Source organism: Apium graveolens, chromosome 4 (genome assembly GCF_009905375.1).
Source record: "Apium graveolens cultivar Ventura chromosome 4, ASM990537v1, whole genome shotgun sequence".
Classification (NCBI taxonomy): Eukaryota; Viridiplantae; Streptophyta; class Magnoliopsida; order Apiales; family Apiaceae; genus Apium; species Apium graveolens.
In genome coordinates, this window is record NC_133650.1 from 301,824,484 (window position 1) to 301,847,042 (window position 22,559).

General features: G+C 34.4%; 3 protein-coding genes and 1 non-coding gene across 4 annotated transcripts; 2 read left to right on the top strand and 2 right to left on the bottom strand.

The window, feature by feature from the left end:
- Positions 1-5,621: 5,621 nt before the first annotated feature.
- On the top strand, positions 5,622-7,169 carry LOC141721423 (UDP-glycosyltransferase 91A1-like). Its single transcript, XM_074524347.1, has one exon. It carries the CDS (start codon positions 5,652-5,654, stop codon positions 7,053-7,055), a length of 1,404 nt encoding a protein of 467 aa, XP_074380448.1. The 5' UTR covers positions 5,622-5,651; the 3' UTR covers positions 7,056-7,169.
- A 415-nt stretch (positions 7,170-7,584) lies between these two features.
- LOC141717262 (receptor-like cytosolic serine/threonine-protein kinase RBK1) lies at positions 7,585-11,086 on the top strand. The gene is made up of 8 exons (XM_074519355.1): positions 7,585-7,784; positions 7,866-8,327; positions 8,710-8,967; positions 9,068-9,225; positions 9,550-9,629; positions 9,718-9,853; positions 10,360-10,509; positions 10,621-11,086. Exons 1-8 carry the CDS (start codon positions 7,760-7,762, stop codon positions 10,759-10,761), a joined length of 1,410 nt encoding a protein of 469 aa, XP_074375456.1. The 5' UTR covers positions 7,585-7,759; the 3' UTR covers positions 10,762-11,086.
- A 585-nt stretch (positions 11,087-11,671) lies between these two features.
- LOC141717263 (AP2-like ethylene-responsive transcription factor AIL7) lies at positions 11,672-17,085 on the bottom strand. The gene is made up of 9 exons (XM_074519356.1): positions 16,984-17,085; positions 15,917-16,394; positions 15,470-15,552; positions 13,405-13,413; positions 13,213-13,301; positions 13,024-13,097; positions 12,882-12,932; positions 12,616-12,692; positions 11,672-12,360 (listed from the first exon to the last, which is right to left on the bottom strand). Exons 1-9 carry the CDS (start codon positions 17,009-17,011, stop codon positions 11,921-11,923), a joined length of 1,329 nt encoding a protein of 442 aa, XP_074375457.1. The 5' UTR covers positions 17,012-17,085; the 3' UTR covers positions 11,672-11,920.
- A 231-nt stretch (positions 17,086-17,316) lies between these two features.
- TRNAA-CGC (transfer RNA alanine (anticodon CGC)) lies at positions 17,317-17,389 on the bottom strand. Its single transcript has one exon. It is a non-coding gene; the product is annotated as a tRNA-Ala (tRNA).
- Between the last annotated feature and the right edge of the window lie 5,170 nt (positions 17,390-22,559).

Sequence of the window (22,559 nt, forward strand, 5' to 3'; positions counted from 1 at the left end):
TAATTGAAACATATTTTAAGGCTCTTATCTAGTATAATTGTATAACTTATTTTGAAATTTTTTTAATAAAAAATTAAATATTTAATATTTATTTAGAAGAAAAAACATTTATGTACCTATTGTAGATAGGAGCCTAAAAATGTGTGTCGAACACTTCATTTCAAATATTAACAAATTAATGGGACGGAGGGAGTATCAAATTTTGTACTCACTAAATAATTAATTTGTTCTTTTAGTTGTTAATATTTGAAATGAAGCTTTCAACACGCATTTTAATGCTCCTATCTAGTAACGTTACATAAATTTTTTTAAATTTTGTTTTCTTTTGAATAAATATTAAATATTTAAACTTTTAATCAAAAAAAAAGAAAAAATTTAAAATAAATTATACAACTATGCTAGATAAGAGCCTTAAAATGTGTGTTGAACAATTAATTTCAAATGTTAACAACTCAAGTGGGTGGATAGAGTATATATTTTAAAAATTTTATATTTTAAAATCTCAACTACAATCACGAATTGACTTAAACTATTTGTAGTATTTATTTTTTATTAGTTAGTTTTCATCTAAGTATCGATTTACTTTTAAATTGACAAACAATTTTTTAGCAATAATTTAATAATAGTAAATGACTTTATTGATATTTATTTAATTTAAACATGAAAATCACTGGTTTAAATATTTTTAGTATACATTCCATCGTCTATTTACTTTTAAGTTAAAAAATATTTTTTAACAACAACAAATTTATGAGTTGTAGTTAGATTTTGTTAAGTAATGTTAAATTAAGTTAAATAACAATTTGATCAATAACTAAGTAATATTAAATGAACTATATTAAAAATAATTATCAAGTAATATTAAGCAATATTAAATCATCTAAAATCACAAAGATGTTTGGTTCATAAGATAAGTAAACATTCATTTCACAAAATAATCCCATTAGTAAGGAATTTGATAACTCTACTAAGTTTGATCCTTTTAACTACATAATTTCATAGTATTTATTTATTACACATTCTCATTTGATTCATTCTGTATAAGTATTAATTTAATATTTAATACTAATATATTTTTTATTCGTGTTTCGCACGGATTATGTGGTTTAATTATTTACAAGTACTAATTTGATATTTTTAATGTGTGGCTCTTGCTTCGTATATGTTATCAATTAGTATAATTAAATTATATGTATATAGGGAGTTGCTCAAATGAGAACCCCCACTATTTGCAGAACTGAGATTTAATCTCATCCACATATTTTCATTCCCAAACTAAATCATAGCCACGCATTTTCAACTACGCCACCCACAGTCGCGGCCCAACCCCCGCTCCCCCCTCTCTCTTCTTCATCCCTTCCTCCACCATCCCTTTCACCTCCACTGCTATCCATAACTGTCGCAACACCTCAAATACCGGCGACGCATCTCCTCTATCTCTGATATGCTCGAAGACACCATTAAAGCTCTGCTCCATCTCCATACGGAAATAAATAAGTGATTTTCATTTTATCGGAATTGTTTATATTCAGATCTGATTATATTGTTGACTTTGTATCGAAAAAGACGAAGACGTGAAGGTGGTTATGTTGAGGTGTAGGAGGCTGAAATTGATTAAATTGAAGATCTGGAAAAAAAATTCGCTTTTCATGATTTAGTTTGTGATAATTGTGATTCGTGTTGGTTTGAGTGGTGACCGGTGATTAATGATGGTGAGGTGCTAGGGGACTGGAAAGTGGTTGTTGTGGTGATTTTTGGTTTCCGACAGTGATTTTCGTTTTCTGGAGGTGATTTTCCTTTTTCAGGTGGTGATTTTTGGTTTGTCGTTGGTGATTATAGGTTTGCCAGTGGTGATTTTTTGATGATCGCCGGAAATGGTGATTTTCTGGTGATCGCCAGAAATCACTACTCAAAATAAAATCGCCGCTGTCAAACCAAAAATCACCACCGGTAAAATAAAAAATCACCACCGGCGCACTAAAAATCACCAACGAAAATAAAAATTACCACATCCTGTCATAGTTTTCGGCCACCTTATCTACCCACCAGGTCCATTCATAACCCCGACCACCAAATTTATAACAAAAATCATCAGATTACATGACTACACTATCACTATTGCCGTAAATATCAACAAAGCAACACCCCTACTACCCTCTACAACACTACCCTAGATCCTCAATATGTAACGAATCACCAACTACAACCCAAAATCATCGAAAAATGAACAGTGATCAATTAAAATTGAGAACATATCAAATTTTATTAAAAATTATTGACGAGACAAACCGAAAATAAATCGCCGAAGATAAGGCGGATCCATCAATCGATAAAAGGACTTAATTCATCCAAAATTAATTTACGATAATTGTCGAAAAATTAAAAATTGATGAATAGAGGCCGGAAAATCGATGACCGGAGACAAGTTGGCGGCAACTCGACAGTGGGTTGGTGGGAGTACATAAAGAGAGAGTCATAGGTATGTGGATGATAAAGAATAGTGAGGGCCTTGTGTATGTGTGTATGTTTTATGTATAAGAGAAAGATGGGGATAGGTTGAGCCGGTGGTGGTAACGGGGTTTAGGGCGGTGCTGGTGGTTAATGGAAGTGGAATGAGAGATCGAAGATAGTGGGATGATAAAGGCGGGGATTAAAAATAAATATGATATATAAATTATGTGGTTCGATTGAATGTGGATATTAAAAATAGGTGGTTGAGATTAGATCTCATATCTCATAATAATGAAGGTTCTCAATTGAGTAACTTCAAAAATAATAAAATATTAAATGAATGGCGAGGGATCAATATGATGTATTTAAATGAGTGGATGAGATTATATTTCAATTTTTACAACAGTGGGGTTCTCCCTCGAGCAACACCCTATATATATATATATATGAGAACCGATGGTTTTCATAGTTAAAATTGACGATTGTACAAAATTTAAATTTGTTTTTTGCACAAAAATCATCGATTTACCGAATTCAAAATTTCAGCTTTTCAAAAAATCACCAGTTTCAACTATAGTAATCCTCGATTCTCATTTTAAAAATTTCTCATTATAGCGCAACCATGCATATATATATATATATTAGACACTCTTGATAATATTTAATAAACTTAATGGTATTTGATACTAACTGTTACCAATCAATATAAAGTAAAAGAAGAGGTAATCTATTACCTTTTCCATCCATTTTTAGGTGTCAGATTTGACTTTTGTGCATTCAAATTGACCAAAATTTGATCAAAATTTATTAATATTTTACAAATGAATAAAATAAAAAAATAATGTCATTGGAAAATATATTTAATCTACTTTAATATTTGGTTTTCACTTTAATAACATTTATTAATAAGTGAAACCACTTTTTAAGAGGTACTCTGGTTTCACTTATTTTTTTGTTCCACCACCTTTTGGTTTCACTTTTATGATTCATGTTATAATTCTAAGTGTAGTATTTTTATCCTTTTTATTCCTATGACTTATAATTCTATTTCTATTATTTTTACCCATTTTTGAATTAATAACCTTTATTAAAGTGAAACCTCTTTTTAAGTGTTACTTTGGTTTCACATATTTTTTGCTTACATCACTTTTCAGTTTCACCTTATAACTCTAAGTGTATTGTTTTGAACTTTTTTGATTACTATATGACTTATAATTCTATATGTATTATTTTTTATCCATTTTTTTTTAATTTTTGAAGCATTTTTTTTATTTTTATAGGTTTGAATCTTATTTTTAATTATGTTTTAAAATAAATAGGTTCATAAATTGGTCCAACTAAATAGTTTCCAAAAAATATAAACCACGGCCAAGTAAATAGGTGAGGTTGGACGGTTGGAGTCCAAAAAATATGGCCAGGGAAGTTGGGCCAAGTGTAAATACAGCTGTGGACGGTTGGAGTGCAAAGGCTAGTTATTATAGCTAGAAAAGGTCCCGAGTCAACTCAGCCAGTTGTTGGAGTGTAAAGGCTAGTTATTATAGCTAGAAAAAGGCTCCGTAAAAAAAGTTAGAAAACATATAATTAACCAACAGTGTCTTAGCGGCTCCAAATGTTCTCAAACTCCCTTTTAAATTAATAATATTACTTAACTTCAGCCCAAAAATCTCTTAAGCCCTTGCCTTGCCTTTACACGCTTTACAGTCTTACACTCTTATTACCGCTTAAAGCATTCCGGAAATTTTAAATGACTTGTAACTTGAAGGTTACTTAAAATTGAGAGGAAAAATTTAGGCAAGTATTTGCTAGGATAATTTTATTAAATTATATGGTGAGTTCGAGTGTGTTACGAATATTTTTCCTTAATTTAAAATTCATTAATTAATACTTTGGGACTAAAATATATAAAAGGACCGGATGGCCTATGTAACAATAAGAACCGATAAAGAAATGACGGAAAGACGAAGAAAAATCTAAAGAAACTGTGGGCGCCGTGTAACTTCTAAAAGGGTATAGGTTCACAGTTTTTGAGGAAATGATTTAAGGCGAAGAAAACAAGAGATAAACATGGTGAAGAAAATGAGAGCAAAACCAAAAATATATTGTGAGCGCCGCAACATGTGGAAGTGTCCATGTACTCATCACTGATGAAATGAAATGACGAAATGACATTCGGGCTAAGAAAACAAGAGCAAAAACCAAATATACTGTGGGCGCGCGGTTTTTAATGTCACATGTCGCCCATGCTCCTTCCTAGATCTAGTCCGGTTCCATCAACTAATTTATTTAAGAAACTAAATAAATGAATGATCTATAGTTATTGAAAGCTGACATGACTTCCGGTAAAAGAATGCACATTGCAATGTTTCCCTGGTTAGCATTTGGTCCCTTGCTACCCTGGTTCCATGCTCATTGCTAAACGAGGAACCACACTGTTGGAGTGTAAAGGCTCGTTATTAATGCTTGAAGCATTCCGTAAATTTTAAATGACATGAAACTTGAAGTTACTCAAAATTGAAAGTAAAAATTTAAGGCAATTATTTGCTTGGATAGTTTTATTAACTTATATGGTGAGTTCAAGTGTGCTACATAGATTTTTCCTTTATTTAAAATTCAATAATAAATATTAAGGGAGGAGAATAGAAGGATAAGATTGGATGGCCTCCGTAACAATAAGAACTATAAAGAAATGACGCAACGATGACGAAAAAGAGAGCAAAAACCAAAAGAAACTGTGGGCGCTAACTTCTAAAAATGTCTAGGTTCTCGGTTTTATAAAGAAATGACGTTACGGAGAAGAAAACGAGAGCAAAAACCAAAAAGGCGAAGAAAAAGAGAGCAAAACCAAAAAAAACTGTGGACGCCGTAACTTCTAAAAGTGTTTGGGTTCATGGTTTTTTATGAAGAAATGAAGTTACAGGAAAGAAAACGAGGGCAAAAACCAAAAAGGCGAAGAAAACGAGTGCATAAACCAAAACAATATTGTGGGCGCCGCAATATGTGAAAGTGTCTATCTACTCATTTTTTATTAAAAAATGACATAAAGGCGAAGAAAATGAGAGCAAAAACCAAAAATACTGTGTGCGCCGCGGTTTTTGATGTGACGTGGCGCTTGTGCTCCTTCCTAGATCTGGTCCGGTTCAATCTACTAGCCTATTTAAGAAACCAAGTAAATGAATGATCTATAGTTATTGCGAGGAGACATGGCTTCCGGTAAAAAAATGCACATTGTAATGTTTCCCTGGTTAGCATTTGGTCACTTGCTACCCTTCTTGAACCTTGCCATGCTCATTGCTAAAAGAGGTCACAGAATTTCCTTTATCTCCACTCCTCGAAATATCGAACGCCTCCCAAAAGTTCCTTCAGATCTAAAAGCTCATATAGACTTTATCAGGGTCCCCCTGCCTCCTTTTGCTAACCTTCCTCGATCAGCAGAAGCAACAAGTGATATCCCGTTTGACAAGGTTAAGTATTTAAAAATCGCTTATGATTATCTTGAGAATGCTGTTACTGTTTTTGTAGAATCCATGTTACCAGATTGGATACTGTGTGATTTTGCATCTTATTGGCTTGGCCCTGTTGCTTCCGGTTCTGGAATTCCAGTCGGGTGGTATAGTGTTTTCCCTGCTTCAACTTTAGGTTTTTTGGGCCCTCCAGGCAACATGATCGATGCTGATGATTATCGTGTCATACTAGAAAGTTTTACGAGGAAACCTGAATGGGTTTACTTTGAAACAAGTGTTGCAATGACTAAGTATCAGATACAAGCAATGGCTCCTAATCTAGAAGATGATGGAACGGAGAATGTAAGTGACCAGTATCGCCTTGGAAAGACAATTCAAAACTGTGATATGGTGGCAATTAGAAGTAGCGCTGAGTTTGAACCGGAGTGGTTAAATTTAGTAGAGGAGATCTATGGAAAACCACTGGTTCCTGTTGGATTATTGCCTGTTCAAGAGGGTGTGGACCATGGGGGTAATGAAAGTTGGGGTGATATAAAAGATTGGCTTGATAAACAAACAGAGGGGTCAGTGATATATGTTGCGTTTGGTGCTGAAACAAAACTGAATCAAGTTCAGGTTACTGAGTTAGCACTCGGTTTGGAGTTGTCTGGATTGCCTTTTTTTTGGGCTTTCAGAAAGCAAAGAGGGCTGATTGATCTCAAGCCAGTTGAGTTGCCTCAAGGTTTTGAAGAGCGAACTAGAGGTCGTGGAATGGTTTACAAGACATGGGTGCCTCAAACTAAGATACTGAAGCATGGCTCGGTTGGTGGTATGTTGTTTCATGCAGGTTGGAGCTCTGTTGTGGAGGCTGTGCAGTTTGGAAAAGTGCTGGTATTGCTGCCAATGTTGGGAGATCAGGGGATAATTGCTAGTCAACTAGCGGAGAAGAAGTTGGGCTTTGTGATCCCAAGGAACGAGCAAGATGGCTCGTTCACTAAAGACTCCGTGGCAGAGTCACTTAAGCTGGTAATGGTGGATGAAGCTGGGAAGGTTTATCGAGACAAAGTGAAGGAGATGCAAAGTGTTTTCCGTGACATGGATAAGCAAACCGGTTATGTTGATAACTTGGTGGCTTATCTAGAAGCTCACAAGCGACAGGAATGAATGCAGGGTTATTATTATTAGTTGCTTTCGCTTGTATGACTATCTCGTGTTTCTGCCCTGTGCCTTCTGTCTTAGGACAGTTTAATAAAACTGGCTTCGTTGTTCTGTTGTGAATTTGGTACACTTATTCCACAATTCGTGCTCACTTCTGAACATGCATTATAAAAGATTGCAAGCACAGAATAACAAACTTTTCCTAGTGCTTATCTGATTATTAGTGAATGCTAGGATTTAGTAATGATTTGACATGAATCCCCACACAGGCGTTGTACATGGAAGACAGATAAAGATCGATCTCCAAACGAAATTTCTCTAAAATAGATCTAAAATTTAGGTGGCCATTTTTCCAGGGATATAAATTTCTTGTTATTGCTTAAATGTACATCAACAAAGATCCATCTCCTGCATGAAGCGTCCGTAGTATTAGTGTATAAATATAGCACATGCTCTGATTACCACAAACTAACAAGGCAGATTCACCTCTGATCATTAGTAAGAATAACTACCACCAAAACATAGCCCAATCCGATTTCACCTTCCTCATTCTTCTCTTCCCTATTCTTTCATTCCTCCATCTCTCTCATAGACTCATTACTTGTGGCTAGGGAGAGAAAGAATTTGGTTGCTTTCAACCTTCAAAAAATTGTTTCAATTCATCATCTTTTTTGAAGACTCTCCATAATTTTCTTTGATTTGACCTACAAATGTCGGCAATGGTCCATGAGCAAGGTAACTAAAAATGAATTCATTATCCTGGAAAGTTCAAAATTTTTAAGCTCTGTTTTGGAAATCTAATAATATTTTCAACAGAAAATGGTGAAAATCAAGTAGAAATGACAACTACTGTGGACGACGATCCTGCAGATATGTCTCCAAGAGTAGTTCTAGAGAAATCTGCATCAAGTACAGAGCTTGACCGGATCAGCAGTTTGAGCTCATCTATTATAAACCATGAATTGGCAGATGATGATGAGTCATTGTCATCTGCATTATCATTGCCATCGCGTGGCAATCATAATAATAATAATATTAATATTCATAGCGTGGTGCAGTTAAAGAGCAAGCTTGACAATATGAGGAAGAACTCTGTAAGAAGGTTCTCTTCAGTTGCGTTCAATATTAATAATATTGGACAATCAAAGAAGAGTTTGAGATGGAAGCATGGGAGAAGCCATGCATCGGATGATTCTATTGAATGGATGATGCCTAAGCCCTCTTGGAGAAATTTCACTCTCCAGGAGCTTGAGGCTGCCACAAAAAAATTTAATCCCGGTGTGAGCCCATTTTTCTTAATCTCTTTCATGTAAATCAACACTATAAAGGAAAATGATGAAGTAGTAAAAGGAACATAATAAAATTTACTCTATTTCTTGTGCATTTAGGCATAATTCTTATTCATTCTCATTTCTCCATTCCACTGCTCCAATTCGAATGCATGTTTTTTTCTGTTCAACACTATCTCTACACTCCAGGGATTTGCACAGAAAGTTACAGAAAGTGTGAACTAAACTACCTACAACAAGCCATAGGGACATCTTGGTTTATGTTAAGCATGTCTTTTTTCCACCTTAATGGTCTGTATACAGTCTTCTGTTTACAAACTTGATCAACACCAAGTAATATTTGTTCCCAAAATAACCGTGATGTTGTATAGGTGAGTTGATTGGGAAAGGTGGCCACGCAGAAGTGTATAAAGGTCGCTTACCAGATGGTCAGATTGTCGCGGTGAAGAAGATAACAAAGAAAGATAAGAAAGATGAGGATAAAGTTCAAGATTTTTTAAGTGAGCTCGGGATCATTGCTCATATTAATCACCCAAATGCTGCAAAGCTAATCGGGTTTGGGATTGATAATGGTTTATACCTTGTCCTCCAATTTGCTCCTAATGGCAGCCTTAGTACTTTACTTCATGGTTTGTTTCTTTGTTTACTCCAGCTTTGATGATAGGAAACACATAAAGCAATTCGACATTCACATCTTCTTGAGTAATGGAAGTACAATTTTTAATCCAGGAGATTCAGCGGAGTGCTTTGACTGGAACTCAAGATTTAAGGTGGCAGTTGGGATAGCCGATGGTTTGAAGTATCTCCATTATGACTGTCAAAAGCGAATAATTCATAGGGACATTACCGCCTCAAATATACTACTAATGGAAGATTATCAACCTCAGGTTGCTCCTTGCAATAATTAAGTTATATGTAAAGAACTGAATTTTTTGCAAATGGTCAATTGTGGAAATTTAAATACTGACACGCTCTTAAGTGATGAAACTTCGACTCTTGACCTCTTTTAACCGAGAATGAGAGTGTTACCAACGGGGCATTGCCCCAGCAGTACCCCCCTCATCCTCGTTTAGCAAAATGGTGTGCGTGAGTTCAATTATGAGTAAAAGAAGGTTTATATTCTTATGTTTAAACGCTCCTTAAGTATATGTACTTCTAAGAAGTAAAAAGTATTGGTGTTCATTTCTTCTAAGAATCATTATGTTGTGCAGATATCAGATTTTGGACTAGCAAAATGGCTCCCTAATAAATGGCTGCATCTTGTTGTATCACCTATTGAGGGGACTTTTGGGTAATTATGATATGCCTCTTTTGACAATCTCTCCTAAGGATTTAATCGAATTTTGTTAAACTTTGGTTCTAACTTGTTTTCGCTTCAGATATATGGCTCCTGAATATTTCATGCATGGAATTACTCATGAAAAGACTGATGTGTTTGCATTTGGAGTTATACTATTGGAGCTCATTACAGGGCGTCGTGCAGTTAACGCCGATCGACAAAGCCTTGTAAAGTGGGTATGTTTTGAATCATTACTTATCTTCTGAAATTTTTTGATCATTACTTATCTTATTCAGTAAGCTTCTCCTCAAGTCTGTCTTCATTCCCTTGCCAACTACATTTTTGGCAAGGTTCTAGCTAAGAACTTAGCACAAGTATCAAATGGTTGAGAATTGTATTACATTCATATCTCTGTTAGGTAACCAACTTATCTAAAATCTTAAGGTTGTAGAGGAAGGTCTGAGGAGGATCTTATACTCTTTAATACTCCCGCTCAATTGTACGATACGTTTCGTTACGATTGACAACGACAAATAAAACCAATACCGATACCAATATCAACAAACAATATTTAAATTGAATGAATGGGGTTGGAAGGATTCATACCCGAGTCTCTCCCTGAACTGAGCTCTGATACCATGTTAAGTAACCAACCCATCTAAAATATTAATGTTGTAGAGTAAGGCCCGAACAAAATCTTATACCCTTTAACAATCTCATTCCTTCATATCTTGTTGTGTAGGCAAAACCACATCTTGAGAACAACGATATCAAAGAATTAGCAGATCCTCGATTAGGTGATGTTTACGACATTACTAACATGGAAAGTGCGATTTTAGCAGCTTCCTTGTGCGTTGATAATTCACCTGAGATGCGTCCAAGCATGAGCAGGGTAATATTACAATATTATGCAAAACTCATCTGCTTCCTTGTAATGTCTACTTTCATAAGTAGTTTTTATTAATATTTTTTTTACATTAAATTGAGTATTCTGGATATGTAGGTTGTTCAACTATTGAGAGGTGAGAGTGGACAAGTAGATACGAGTCGACATTCAGTCGTGGATCCTTGTGACAAAGATGACTACAATTTTGCGACTTACAATAAGGATCTTGATCGCCATAAAGAACTTGTTATGGGGTAACGTTAAAGTCTCCCAGATGTAGATTTCTTGTTCTTCAGAGTGCAACAGAGTTGAGGTCAAATTGAGATCCCCTAGTTCTGAATAGTTAGGCACCGGATTGATCAGCACTGGTTCTGTCTCTTTGTTTATGTAATTTGTAATCTATGTAGTTGTTTTAGCCCCTTATCTTGTTTCCTATGTAAGATTGATTCTTTCTTCAAATACGAAGGAATGTACAAGGGAGTCACACATTGCTATATTAGCACAGCTAGAAAAGAAAATTAATGTGGCTGTAACAAAATTGTATCTGAAAGATTCTAGTCTACATATGTTTGTTGAATCCCTAGCTTACAGTGTAGTTAAAATGATCTATAAGAATCTGGATAAAAAATTGCAGCACTAAATACTCAGAGTTCTTACATTTTGAGGATAACATTTGTTCAACACCTTTTCAAGAGTCCAATTGTTCTGAGGCTAACAGTTGTTCTCTATCACATCCCACATGACAATATACTAATGAACCAAGACCAAGTATGATCCTAAAATGATGAAAGTGAATGCATGCACTAGAGCAAATTGACCACAGTTTAAGAACGCCACTCCTAACTTGCATGGAGACCTCGAAACATGAGAATCATATACTTTCACCATTTTTTGTATCAACGTATTGTCAACACGTAATAGCCGGTTTTATGGAAAAATGACTAAGATTTGAAGGTGAAATAATTATCAGATCCTATCAATTATCTTCGGCAGATGAGTAAAGAAAAGCAAATAGCAGGCAGGAAACAGATAACATTAAGATTTCAGGAAGCTGGAAGTGAAACTAAGAAGATTGATCTGATACTTGTAGTTGTAAAAGGACCAGCAGCAATTTTAACTAAATAATTTTTTTAAAAAAATACTCTGCAGCTAAAAGTTAAAACATTCAACAAGATCGGGGGGGGGGGGGGGGGACCGATCATACATTCTTCTCAGCCAGTCTACGGTAAGATTTGTTTCATTTCTGGAACAACATATTTCAATATTTTATGCTACCGTTGTTGTAACTAATTTTTAGTCTCGGCTCTTAAGCCTGTTAATATTATAAAGCCTGCATTGCTTTTAAGCGAGAATACAAGAGCTAAGAGATCAATATCAGCTAAATGGTTTTTAAAGAGAAATTTAACCATCTCATAAGTTAACAGGGATAATGAGGCCAAAGGAAAAACTCAGCTGGTTCTGCTCTTACTTGCTCTGAGGTCACTGCTGTGGACATGGAATCAGAGGCATCAGATGTGCCTGCATTTATGGAATGGAATTGCAGGAGATTGTGATGATAATGCGGGGTTGTGGAATCAAATGGAACTTCGTAGGAATTAGCAGAAACAGGTCTAGTAGCATCAAAAGTTATGTTGCTTCCGCTGTTGCTGATGCTCTGCTGCTCCAGGTTGCCTCCAAATGATGGTTTTGATTCTGCTTCAAGCGAGAGCTTTACACGTTTTGACGCCCCGATTGGAAGAGAAGACTTGGCGATGGCTTCAACATCATATCGGCTCAGCTCAAAGTTGGTCACTGCATTTACACCCCTGAACTTGATTGCTGCTATATCATATGCCTCAGCTGCTTCTTCCTCAGTAGCTGCACCATTTATAAGATCAGTCAGTATTTTTATCCATGGGTACTCTAATTTAATCCAAAATAAGTCCCCTTTCCAAAATGGACGACATATATCCAACGACGTCAACTGATATTGGTTGTTAGGAGCAGCAAAGCTTTCACATGCAAGGCGATATATAGATCTCTCTACTCTACATATTCTTTGTGAGTTGTAAATTTCATTATATTAGAAATATTTAAACATTAATGTTAGCCGAGCAACTTGTGCGTAATTACCAAAAGTTCCGAGATAGAGATCTTTATTTCCAGCAACACGGCCAATTCTTGCTTGCCATCGTCCTTGTTGGTGATGCCTGCAAAAATACAGTTTGTTATCAAACTGTTACTCGCATAATCCATCCAATCACAATAACGCGCATAGACAAGAGAAAGTTAGTCACTAGTAATGGCTATACAGTATCATCCATTTAAATTGAGTGAAAATTGCATAGAACAAACAACACGTTTAAGAAAACTACTGGATTGAAAGAAAGAGCACAGACCTTGTTACACCCCTGTAAATGGATGCTCCCCTAGAGAAACCACTACTTTTCCTGGACAAATCGGTGATAACTTGGTAAGAAATCGTAGCTGAAGCATAGGCATGGTGTCTTGCATAGTAGCTAGAAACCTAAAGTAGGATACCTTCTCAGAGAGGCAATAAATTCTTGATTACTGAAATTCTTCATCATCTCCACTTCTTTTGTATAGTTAGAAACCTAAATAAATTTAGTAAAAAAAATGTAACTTACGATTATATTTTAGCCGTTGAATCAAGGAGATTATGGAAATTAATAAATCATAATAAAACTATAGAATGGGCAGGATAGTCACAGGGAAATTGGTGGTTGCAGTAGGACCCCAGTATTTCAAAGCTGCCAGATCATAAGCTATCGCTGCCTTGTCTTCCTTCTCATAACCACCTAATGGACACAATTTCACCAAGACATACAGATTATAAGTAATTTTGCGAAGGTAAGCTCTAATAATAATAAGAAACACGAAAATGACAAACATGTAGCCTACCCAAGTAAACTGTTGCCATAGTTTTCAGAGTTGAAGTGAAAAGGCATCATCCAGTACCACAAGGCATGCAAGAAATCGGAAAATTATGTTAAAAGAACTAGTGAATACAGCAGTCAGCTGAAATAATACTACCCGGAGAGATAATCTAAAGCAATACAAAGCACATAAGAAATAGAGTATAATACAGTACACATTCATGAAAATAATGCTTAAATGTGCACATAACCTTCTACAAACAAGTAAATCATATCTTTCACTAATAATATAATGTCCTAACCAAGTGTTTTATTGCTCTGTCATAGAGAACATCTGTTACTTCCTAAAAATCATGACTTTGATGCAATGTACTTTGGGGGTTATTGTTACACATGAGAATTGATCAAGTATATCTATGTTGAAAGCTATTCACTGATTCTAAAATTTTGATGAAAATAAAAACAGTACTATCTTACAACTTGCATGTGTAGCCTTAAAAAAATTCTATAAATGATTTAGAATATTAATAGCATAAAAGAGACAATTTGTTACAACACATGTGTCCCGGAGTATATTGCTACATTGAAGCCTATACATGAACACTGAACTGATATTAAGATTCATTTTACATGAACACAGTTCTTTATCTTCTCCATCTCCCCCTCTCCTAAACCACTCATACTATATTAGGATAATACTAGCATCAAGTAAACTGAACCAAACTTGTGTCAATTTGTTAATTTACTAAGCAAATGGTTAACTCAAAACAACTCGTATCAGAGACTATCAGATCATCCGTAAAGAGAAAGTTGTTAAAAGTTTTGGTAAACAGAAAGTTGTTAAAAGGTTGGATAAAAACTAACTACTATGCAGGAATTTTGTTTTTAAAGATTTTCCTGGCTAGAGCTCTGTAATTTAGCCAAGGCAAACTAGATTAAATTCATAAATCAGGTCTTATAGTTGTTTGTTATTGTAAATACAAAATACATACCCATACATAAACCATACACGTTTCTTTACTGTCTATGCATACACTTAAAAGCAATGTTCTAAAAATCGGCTTAGACGGTTGTGTTAATTTTTGCAAAAATTGATCAATAAACATTTTTTGAGTTTGACGGAATTAGGCAGGTCCAGGCGGTCAAATGAATTACGCGAAAGCAATCACAATAGAGGAAGCATAATTCCAGGGAGGGAAAAGAAGTTAAGACCTCAAAATATGAACATGACATGGGATTCTATTGTTCTCATATAAAGGATGACAAACTATAATGAATGTGAGAGATAATATTAGTTTTGCTTCATCAACATGAGGCCATTGAATACAAGTCATGTGAGCATCTGTTATAACAACTTGCCCAAATGTATTAATAATTTTTGGGTTCTTCTGTTGTGTTAAATAGCTATTGCAATAACTTCTGTAATGTTCATATTTCCACTAAAAATGGTGGGCAGTCATTCAAATTAAATGAGGTAGAGACTTGGTCAAAGCTATATATAGAAGGAGTCTGAAGCAGCAGGAAAGCAAAAGCAAAAGTTGAAAAGACCATCTCATCATCATCCCAGTTTCAGAAGAAGCTTATTTATGGGAACAATAGTGATGGGGGTAAAAAGTTAAAAAAATGAAGAGAGGTGAAAAAACAAGAAAACAACACCAAAATGGCGGCCAATCTGATCAAATCAGTGAAAGTGGAGGATACTGAGAACAGAAAGTACAAGTACAAAATGTACAAGTTAAATGAATTGTAAATAGGAGTATCAGTCAATCTATGATGATGAATAAAATAAAAATAAAGTCACTGATATGATTTGATATGAAAGAAAGAACTGAGAACATGCCCACCTGACGCTCACAACTTTATAGTCAAACAAAAACTTATGCACTCGTAGGGTTTAACAATAAATTATTTATTATGTAGAGAGTGTACTATCCCTTCTGCTACTGCATTCTGAATATTTCAATTCCCCGTCAAATTACAGAGAGAAAACGGAGAGAGAGAGAGAGATGAGAGAGAGAGATGAGAGAGAGAGAGAGAGAGAGAGAGAGAGAGAGAGAGAGAGAGAGAGAGGGAGATCAGGGGAGAGAGACCTTGGCGTCCTTTTCTAGCTTGACCCTCCCTGATACAGCTGTTATCCCATAGATGCGCTTCGTATCTTCCCGTCCACCTGTGTCTGCATCATTCATTACTTTAACTATAAGCTATTTGTAGCAGCTACAAGCATGTAACGTCAAATCCTTACTTACAAATTTATAGCAGCATTGCACTTAGCTCATGTAGACTCTGTTATAACAATGTACTAGTACCAGATTAGAGAGCATTATATCTAACATGTAGGCCCCTAATTAATTTTTCTTATTTCATTCGTATTTCGTATTTAATTTTATAAACAAACTCTCCTAACCATCAATTATATCGCAAATTACTGGTCACAGTAGTACAAATCGTAAAGATAAATAATTCATTGTTCTAAGCGATATAATTATCGATATGAATAATGTTTGATAAATGCAAGTAATATTTAAAAAAGGATTTACCTGGTGACACCTCTGTAAATCGAAGTTCTTTGGCCGAAACTGTCATTAGCGACAATCTTCTTACGATTATTCAACTCCTTTGCACCAGCTGCTGCTTTACCAGAGTCCTGATACTCATAAACTACCAACTCGTTCCCAGACTCATTAGACTGGCCCCCGAAGTGTATCTGAGAAGGTGAGTCAAGAAACCCCGAGTTGGCAGAAAAGGCCTGCAAGGGAGTGACCATGTTGACATCCGAGTGAGTGTTGTAGACATGACTCAGAGCCAGAGACGAGTCATGATGAGTAGTGGACTCTGTTTTTGTGATGGAAAAACTGTGATCATATAGTGACATGTTGAGATAATCTTCCGGTTTGTGTGCTGCTGCTGCATGAGTCTCGAAGTTTGTGAAAATGTAGTGGCCATTGTTTTCTTCACTTGCTTTCATTTTCTCATCAAATTCTTGATTTTCTTCGGCCATTCGAGCCTGCCAACCACCTGAAAAATACAATGCAAATGCATAATCTCTGCCTCTGCAAACATATGAATATAACTGGTGTGGGGCCCTGTTATTATTTATTTTTTTAAAAAAAAATACTAATAATTATTCATGCAAGTAACTGTAAAGATTCAATTAATAAGGTTTGAAAAATGAGAGTGAAAAGTAGTGGAGTTGGTATCTTATATGCTCCAATATTGTCCTTTATTCCTTAAGTTCTTTAGGTTTGAGTTGTGAAACTCCTTAAAATTTTGTCATCAACTTAACCACTTACTGCCTGTAATAACTTAAATTTGATGTTACTACTGACTAACGCCTGTCATCTCTCTAACAAGATTTTTCCATCCTACTCTGAAATAAGCGGAACTAGAAATTCATACGACGGTACTCTAAAATTAGCGGAACAGGGAATTCATACGAGGGTACTCTAAAATAAGGGCTAATGTTTTTAAACATGCATGTGTATGTGCTTATTTGTAAAATTTAAGAACAAGAGATGGAGGAGCTTTATACCAGAAGAAATGTGTGTGTGTGTGTGTGTGTGTGTGTGAAGTGTGTGTGGTGTGAAGTAAAAGATGGGGAGCTTACCAGAAGAAGAGGAGTAGGAGTAGTCCATTTTCTGAGGGAACAAAAGAACATAGGAAATGTATTAGTAAAAGCTCTGTAAAGAAAAGGATTTAGGAGTTCAGGAGACAGTACTAGTACATTTCTTACTTGGGCCTGAGCCTGGTTTATATTAAATTACTCATCTAAACTGGGCCATGATGGATCAAGATTTATAAGCTGAAAGTCTGAAACCCGAAATAAGAGGAACTTCAGTAATGTAGACATAACATTTTATAGTTTAATAATTATGAAAAAGAATGGAGGTGCCTTCAGTAGACATAGCATTTTATAGTTTAATAAAACTGAAAAATGAGATGGAGGTGCGGGGAATCGAACCCCGTGCCTCTCGCATGCGAAGCGAGCGCTCTACCATATGAGCTACACCCCCAAGCTGATGTTGATGATAATATTTTGCCAATACAAACGCTGCTTGTTTAATCCATCTGGATATATAATTTCCTTGGAAATTTCATTCCTGTCTTAGTTGCTGGCTGACATGTATAATAAAAAAATACAAATATTATCTAAGAGTCACATATCCAACAAACACAATAACCAGAAGGCCTCATTTCCAAACTTAATTGTCCTGCTTTAATAAAATAAAATAATTAGCGCAATAGTCCGTGCGAGACACAAGCCAGTTTCTAACACGTTTTGGACGTGATATGTTAGGACAAAGGCCATAAGTAACAGTTTTTTAAAGAGGATTGACAGAAATACCACGACGCGGAGATGTTGGCCATTTTTACGAGCGTGTTATGCATTTTTTGAATGAGTAATATGGTTCACGCATTGAATGAATGCATATATTACATATAGATGTTGTTAAAGAAACACCGATACGCATTGTGCAAAAGGGTGATACATATATATGCATTTTGTATATGCGTAATACAATGCTATTACACGTCTTTTAAATATTCAAAAGTTTCAAATAAAAAGAAAGAAAGTTAACCACCATACGTTCAAGTAGAACATTCAGAATTTCAAAACATATGTAATTGACATATGTTTTGTGGGAATTGTGAGGAGCCGACATTAGACCCATTTCAGAATTTCAAAAACATATGTGTGTTTGTTTGTTTTCTATTAAGCATTTGTCAATTGCTTATTAGAATGGTATTATTGGTTATCTTCCCTGAAAAGTGATATTCATGTATCAGATGGAAAAAATAATGGTAAAAATGTCATTTTTTTGATATGTTAAATCAAAAATATTTTGTTAAGTAATGAAATTTCTATGTTTTTAATCATGCAAGTTGGAAGCTAAATAGGATGAAACTGAAACTTATAGTTGCAAATATTCATGAAATAAAATTACATTTATAGAGCTTTTAACAAAAAGGGAAACAAGTTGTAAAGTGTAAAGTTCTAAATTATGAATGTTGAATACATTATTTCATTTTATATGAAAAGGAAAAACATCTTTGTGAATAAATGAAGATCCTTCTGTTTTTTCAACTTCGTGTTGGAATCATTATTTTCCGCAAAATTTGTAAGTGGTAAGCACTACAAGACACGTGTGATAGTATATTTCTCATAGTCGTGGATAACGAGTTACATTTATTACTTTAACTTGGAATGCATAGAATTTCAGAATGATACTATTGATAAAACAAGTATTTTTATGATATTTTCAATGATTTCAATGTTAAATTGGTCACTGAATGGAGACTATGTATCATATTGTTCACCTATCTCGATCATTTGAATCACTTTTGTTGGTCTAATTATCAATTTTTTCAGCTTTGAATTTTAAAAATATATGTAAATATATTTAAAATTTTAAAAGGTTAGAAAAAATTGGCCAATAAAATTATATATAAAGTTTTACATATGTTTTATCATAAAAAGGACAAAAGATTTACTAATAAATTTTTAAAACATTACCTAGCATCACACAGGTCATAAGTTTTTTTTAAAAAAAGCAAAGAATTGTATTAGAACACCCGAGAAATTATACAATGGTTGAATAAAATCCGTATAAACCTACTAAATAAGCCTTTTTGATAAACCACAGTTTCTATCAGCTGCTATTTAAAAAATTAGGGTGTGGTCGTGTAGTTACATATATACAATTCAAATACATAATTTTGACTTCAAGCAAAATCATTTTTATTATAGTACTCATATATAAGTTTCTTTATTCATGACATATTCTAGATCCACTTCTTTCATAAACCTCAACCCACCATGAAAGAAATCTTCTTCAATGCCCTCACATCCCTGTAACACGTCGGTATTGGGGATCATATTAAGATTCATGATATCTAGGGTACCAACTTGACCCAATCCCGAGCCTTTTATCTAATCTGGTAGGTTAGAGATCACATCGAAATCAACTGGGCCTATAGCTTATGCTGGAAAATCTTGAAAGTCAGAGTGATAAACAGATTTTGTGACGAATTGTGTCAAATTCCATGTATGTCCAGTCCCAAAAATAATAACTCATCTTTGGCCAAGTTGATATATTTGATACATATTAGTTATTTAAATATCAAATAAATTTTATTGATATAAAATATTACAAACATTTTGCCTTATTAATAAGATGTCTTTATCGAATTCATAATTTAAATAGACTAAAACTACGCAGTGAATCGTTTCACATAGCCAATTGATGAATATTTTCAAAGAATGGGTCAGATTTCTAATTCAAAATAAGCTGAAGCATTTCAAGTATTGTTTTTAAAATGGGTTAAATTATGATTTCGAATTCAACTAAAGTACACCGACTCTTCGAAGTCGTGACATATTCAAATAAATAAATAAATAAATGTATATGTCTGTATATATATATATACGATTATATTTTATGTATTATATATACTAAATATTCATATATAACTATATTCCTATATATATAATATACAGAAAAAGTTTAAGATATATTTTTAAACTTAAAACGATCAATGAATAAGATTATGATTTGTTAATGTATTATTATGTTTGACCTCATGTTTTAAATCAATTTATTAAAATTAACTTAACAAATAATATTGTTATTCCCAAACAATCTAACAAGTAGAATCACAGAAGGGGGCTGAATATAATTATTGGTTTCTTTACAATCTTTGAAACTTCTTGCAAATATAAATATAATTGTGTATGAATATGCTAAGTGCGGATAAGAAATATTCAAGTATTCAAACATAAAGTAAATAAATAAGGATGTATTAAAAATTTTCTGGTGGATTGTTGTTTCCACCAGAGATATATATAAATGTAGAAGATCTCTGTGATGCAAAAAGCACATAGCTGCTTACAAGTAAATTTACAGAGAGAGAACTTAGAATTTTTTAACAGATTATGCCTTATCTATTTCTCAGTTCTTTTAAATGGTTATTTTTCTACTTGCTACTCTTGGTTTATATATCACCAAGTTACATGTGAAAAAGATAAACTAATAAAACAAACATGTCTAAGTCTAATCACATGTTTCTTCATTTCTCCATCCAGCATCTTTATATTTCTTCAAGTTAGCATGGAAATGAAAATGCTTCTTGATCTTCATAATCTTGATTACAGGCTACCACATTCCTTTTGTATACAATCAACCCATGTGACTGTCAAGTCACTATCAACTCCTATTTGAATTTGTTATCCGTCGAGATTCTGTTGGATCATCCGTCCAGACTCTATTGGATCATCCGTTGATTGAAACTTGGGTCATCCTTCGAGGCCTTGTAGAAACATTCGTTGAAAGTATTTCCATAGCAGTTGACTCGATTTCACTTATGCAAAATTACAAGGCATATAATTTTTGTAATTGGCCAACCTATTTTGCATATCATTCTTGTAGTCAACATGACTTAAAATATCCTACAACTTCTAATTTTCTAAGACATTACGGTACACAGGAATATGCTACACAAACTTATTTACTTATAAGCTACTCTTTCAACGGATGACAAGTAAGATTATTTGTTATGAGCTACAATTATACTTAATTAAATCTACTAAGGTGTTTTGGTAAAATATCATCAAGCCTACAACATATTCCTAACAATCTCCCCCAGTTTATGTCTACTAGAATTGTAGGCATAAATTTAGAAGGACTTGATGATAACAAAACACCCTAAATAAAAAGATCATTTAATAGCAGATTAAAATGATAAGTGTTACAGTTTTGTTGAAAGTTGACAGACGAAAGTTCACACAGGTCTTACAAGCTTTGTTCAAGGTGCTTCTCTAGTATGAGCAAATTAATCTTTTCTCCTTGAGTGCCTAGTCTTCTTTCCTAGTTTTTCATTGTTCTCTTTTATATGGTGTTGGAGTTGTCTGTAAAACTCAGATTCATCTTCATTAGATTGATCCAACATCTCCTGCATTTCCCTGAGAGTTTCATTGTTTGAAATCTTTAGCTGGACTTCTAATCTGAAAAACCTTCTGGTGTTCTTTTCATCCTTGAACTCCATTAACCAATATGTCCTCAAGTGAACTCTATTCCCAGTGTAAGGAATGGTTAAGACTCTTGGTAGTGCACTTGGGTCTCTCCGGCTTTGTTTTATTTGTTCAATTTTATTAAGTATCTCCTTTTTAGCCACCATGGTGAATCCAAAATTTTTCCTTGATAGCAGAGAATACTTTTACTAAGAAAGAGTAACCTTCATTGAGAATTCTGTGAAGAGGCCAAGTGAATTATTTTCCACCCTTGTACTTGAATACTAATCTTTTTGGGAGTCTGCTGTGGGAATCAATAGCTCTCACTTCATCCAGCTCATCCAAGTAAAGATTTATGTCTGAAAACTCCTTTATGTCACAAATAAAGAGTTGATCTTCTTTGCTAACTGTTGGTTTGGTTTTGGATATAGTTTTAGATTTCAACGGGATAGATTTGGCTGGCTTGCTTCGTATGTTCTTTCTCCTTTTTGAGGTAGTTGGTATTGGGATGATCAGCTCAGGAATAGATAGGCTTTCCCAGTCTATTGGTTTATCCTTGGGAATGATTGGCTCACCATGAAAATTCACATCTGAATGGACCTTGATTTCAACTTGCTCCAATATGGGCATAGTTGATTGATTTATAGTAGTAGACTGAGTTGGCTTGGGTTCTTCCTCTTCTTCTTCAGATACCAGCTTCCTCTTTGCTCTTTCCTTTCTATACCCTTTTTCTGATTTCTGCTTTAGTTCCTCCAAATTCTCACTTTCTGACTTGGTGACAGGCTTCCCAGCTTTTTTCTTTGCTTCTAAGGCAGCCTGTCTTTTATGAGATTTGAGCCTTAACTTTTCTTTTCTCTTGGCTTCTGCAAATTGAGGATGTCCAGCCATCACATAAATCAGTTTTCAATTTTTGTAGATCTTTGCTATTCTTTTCTTCAATACTGAGTCTCTTGGATCTTTATGATTGGCAATAGAGTGACCAAGCAGCTTCTTTTCATCAGGTTGAGGAGTTTCATAGACTATGTCTAAAGGATTCTTTCTTGAATGTTTTAATGAATGGTTCTTGGGCTTCATGATCACAGTGGCCTTTTGATGTCTTCTAGTTGAGGTTTGACCTCTTTCCATATTCCTCAAGCTCATTTCACTTATTGTAATATGTCTCAATTGTGTGAAGT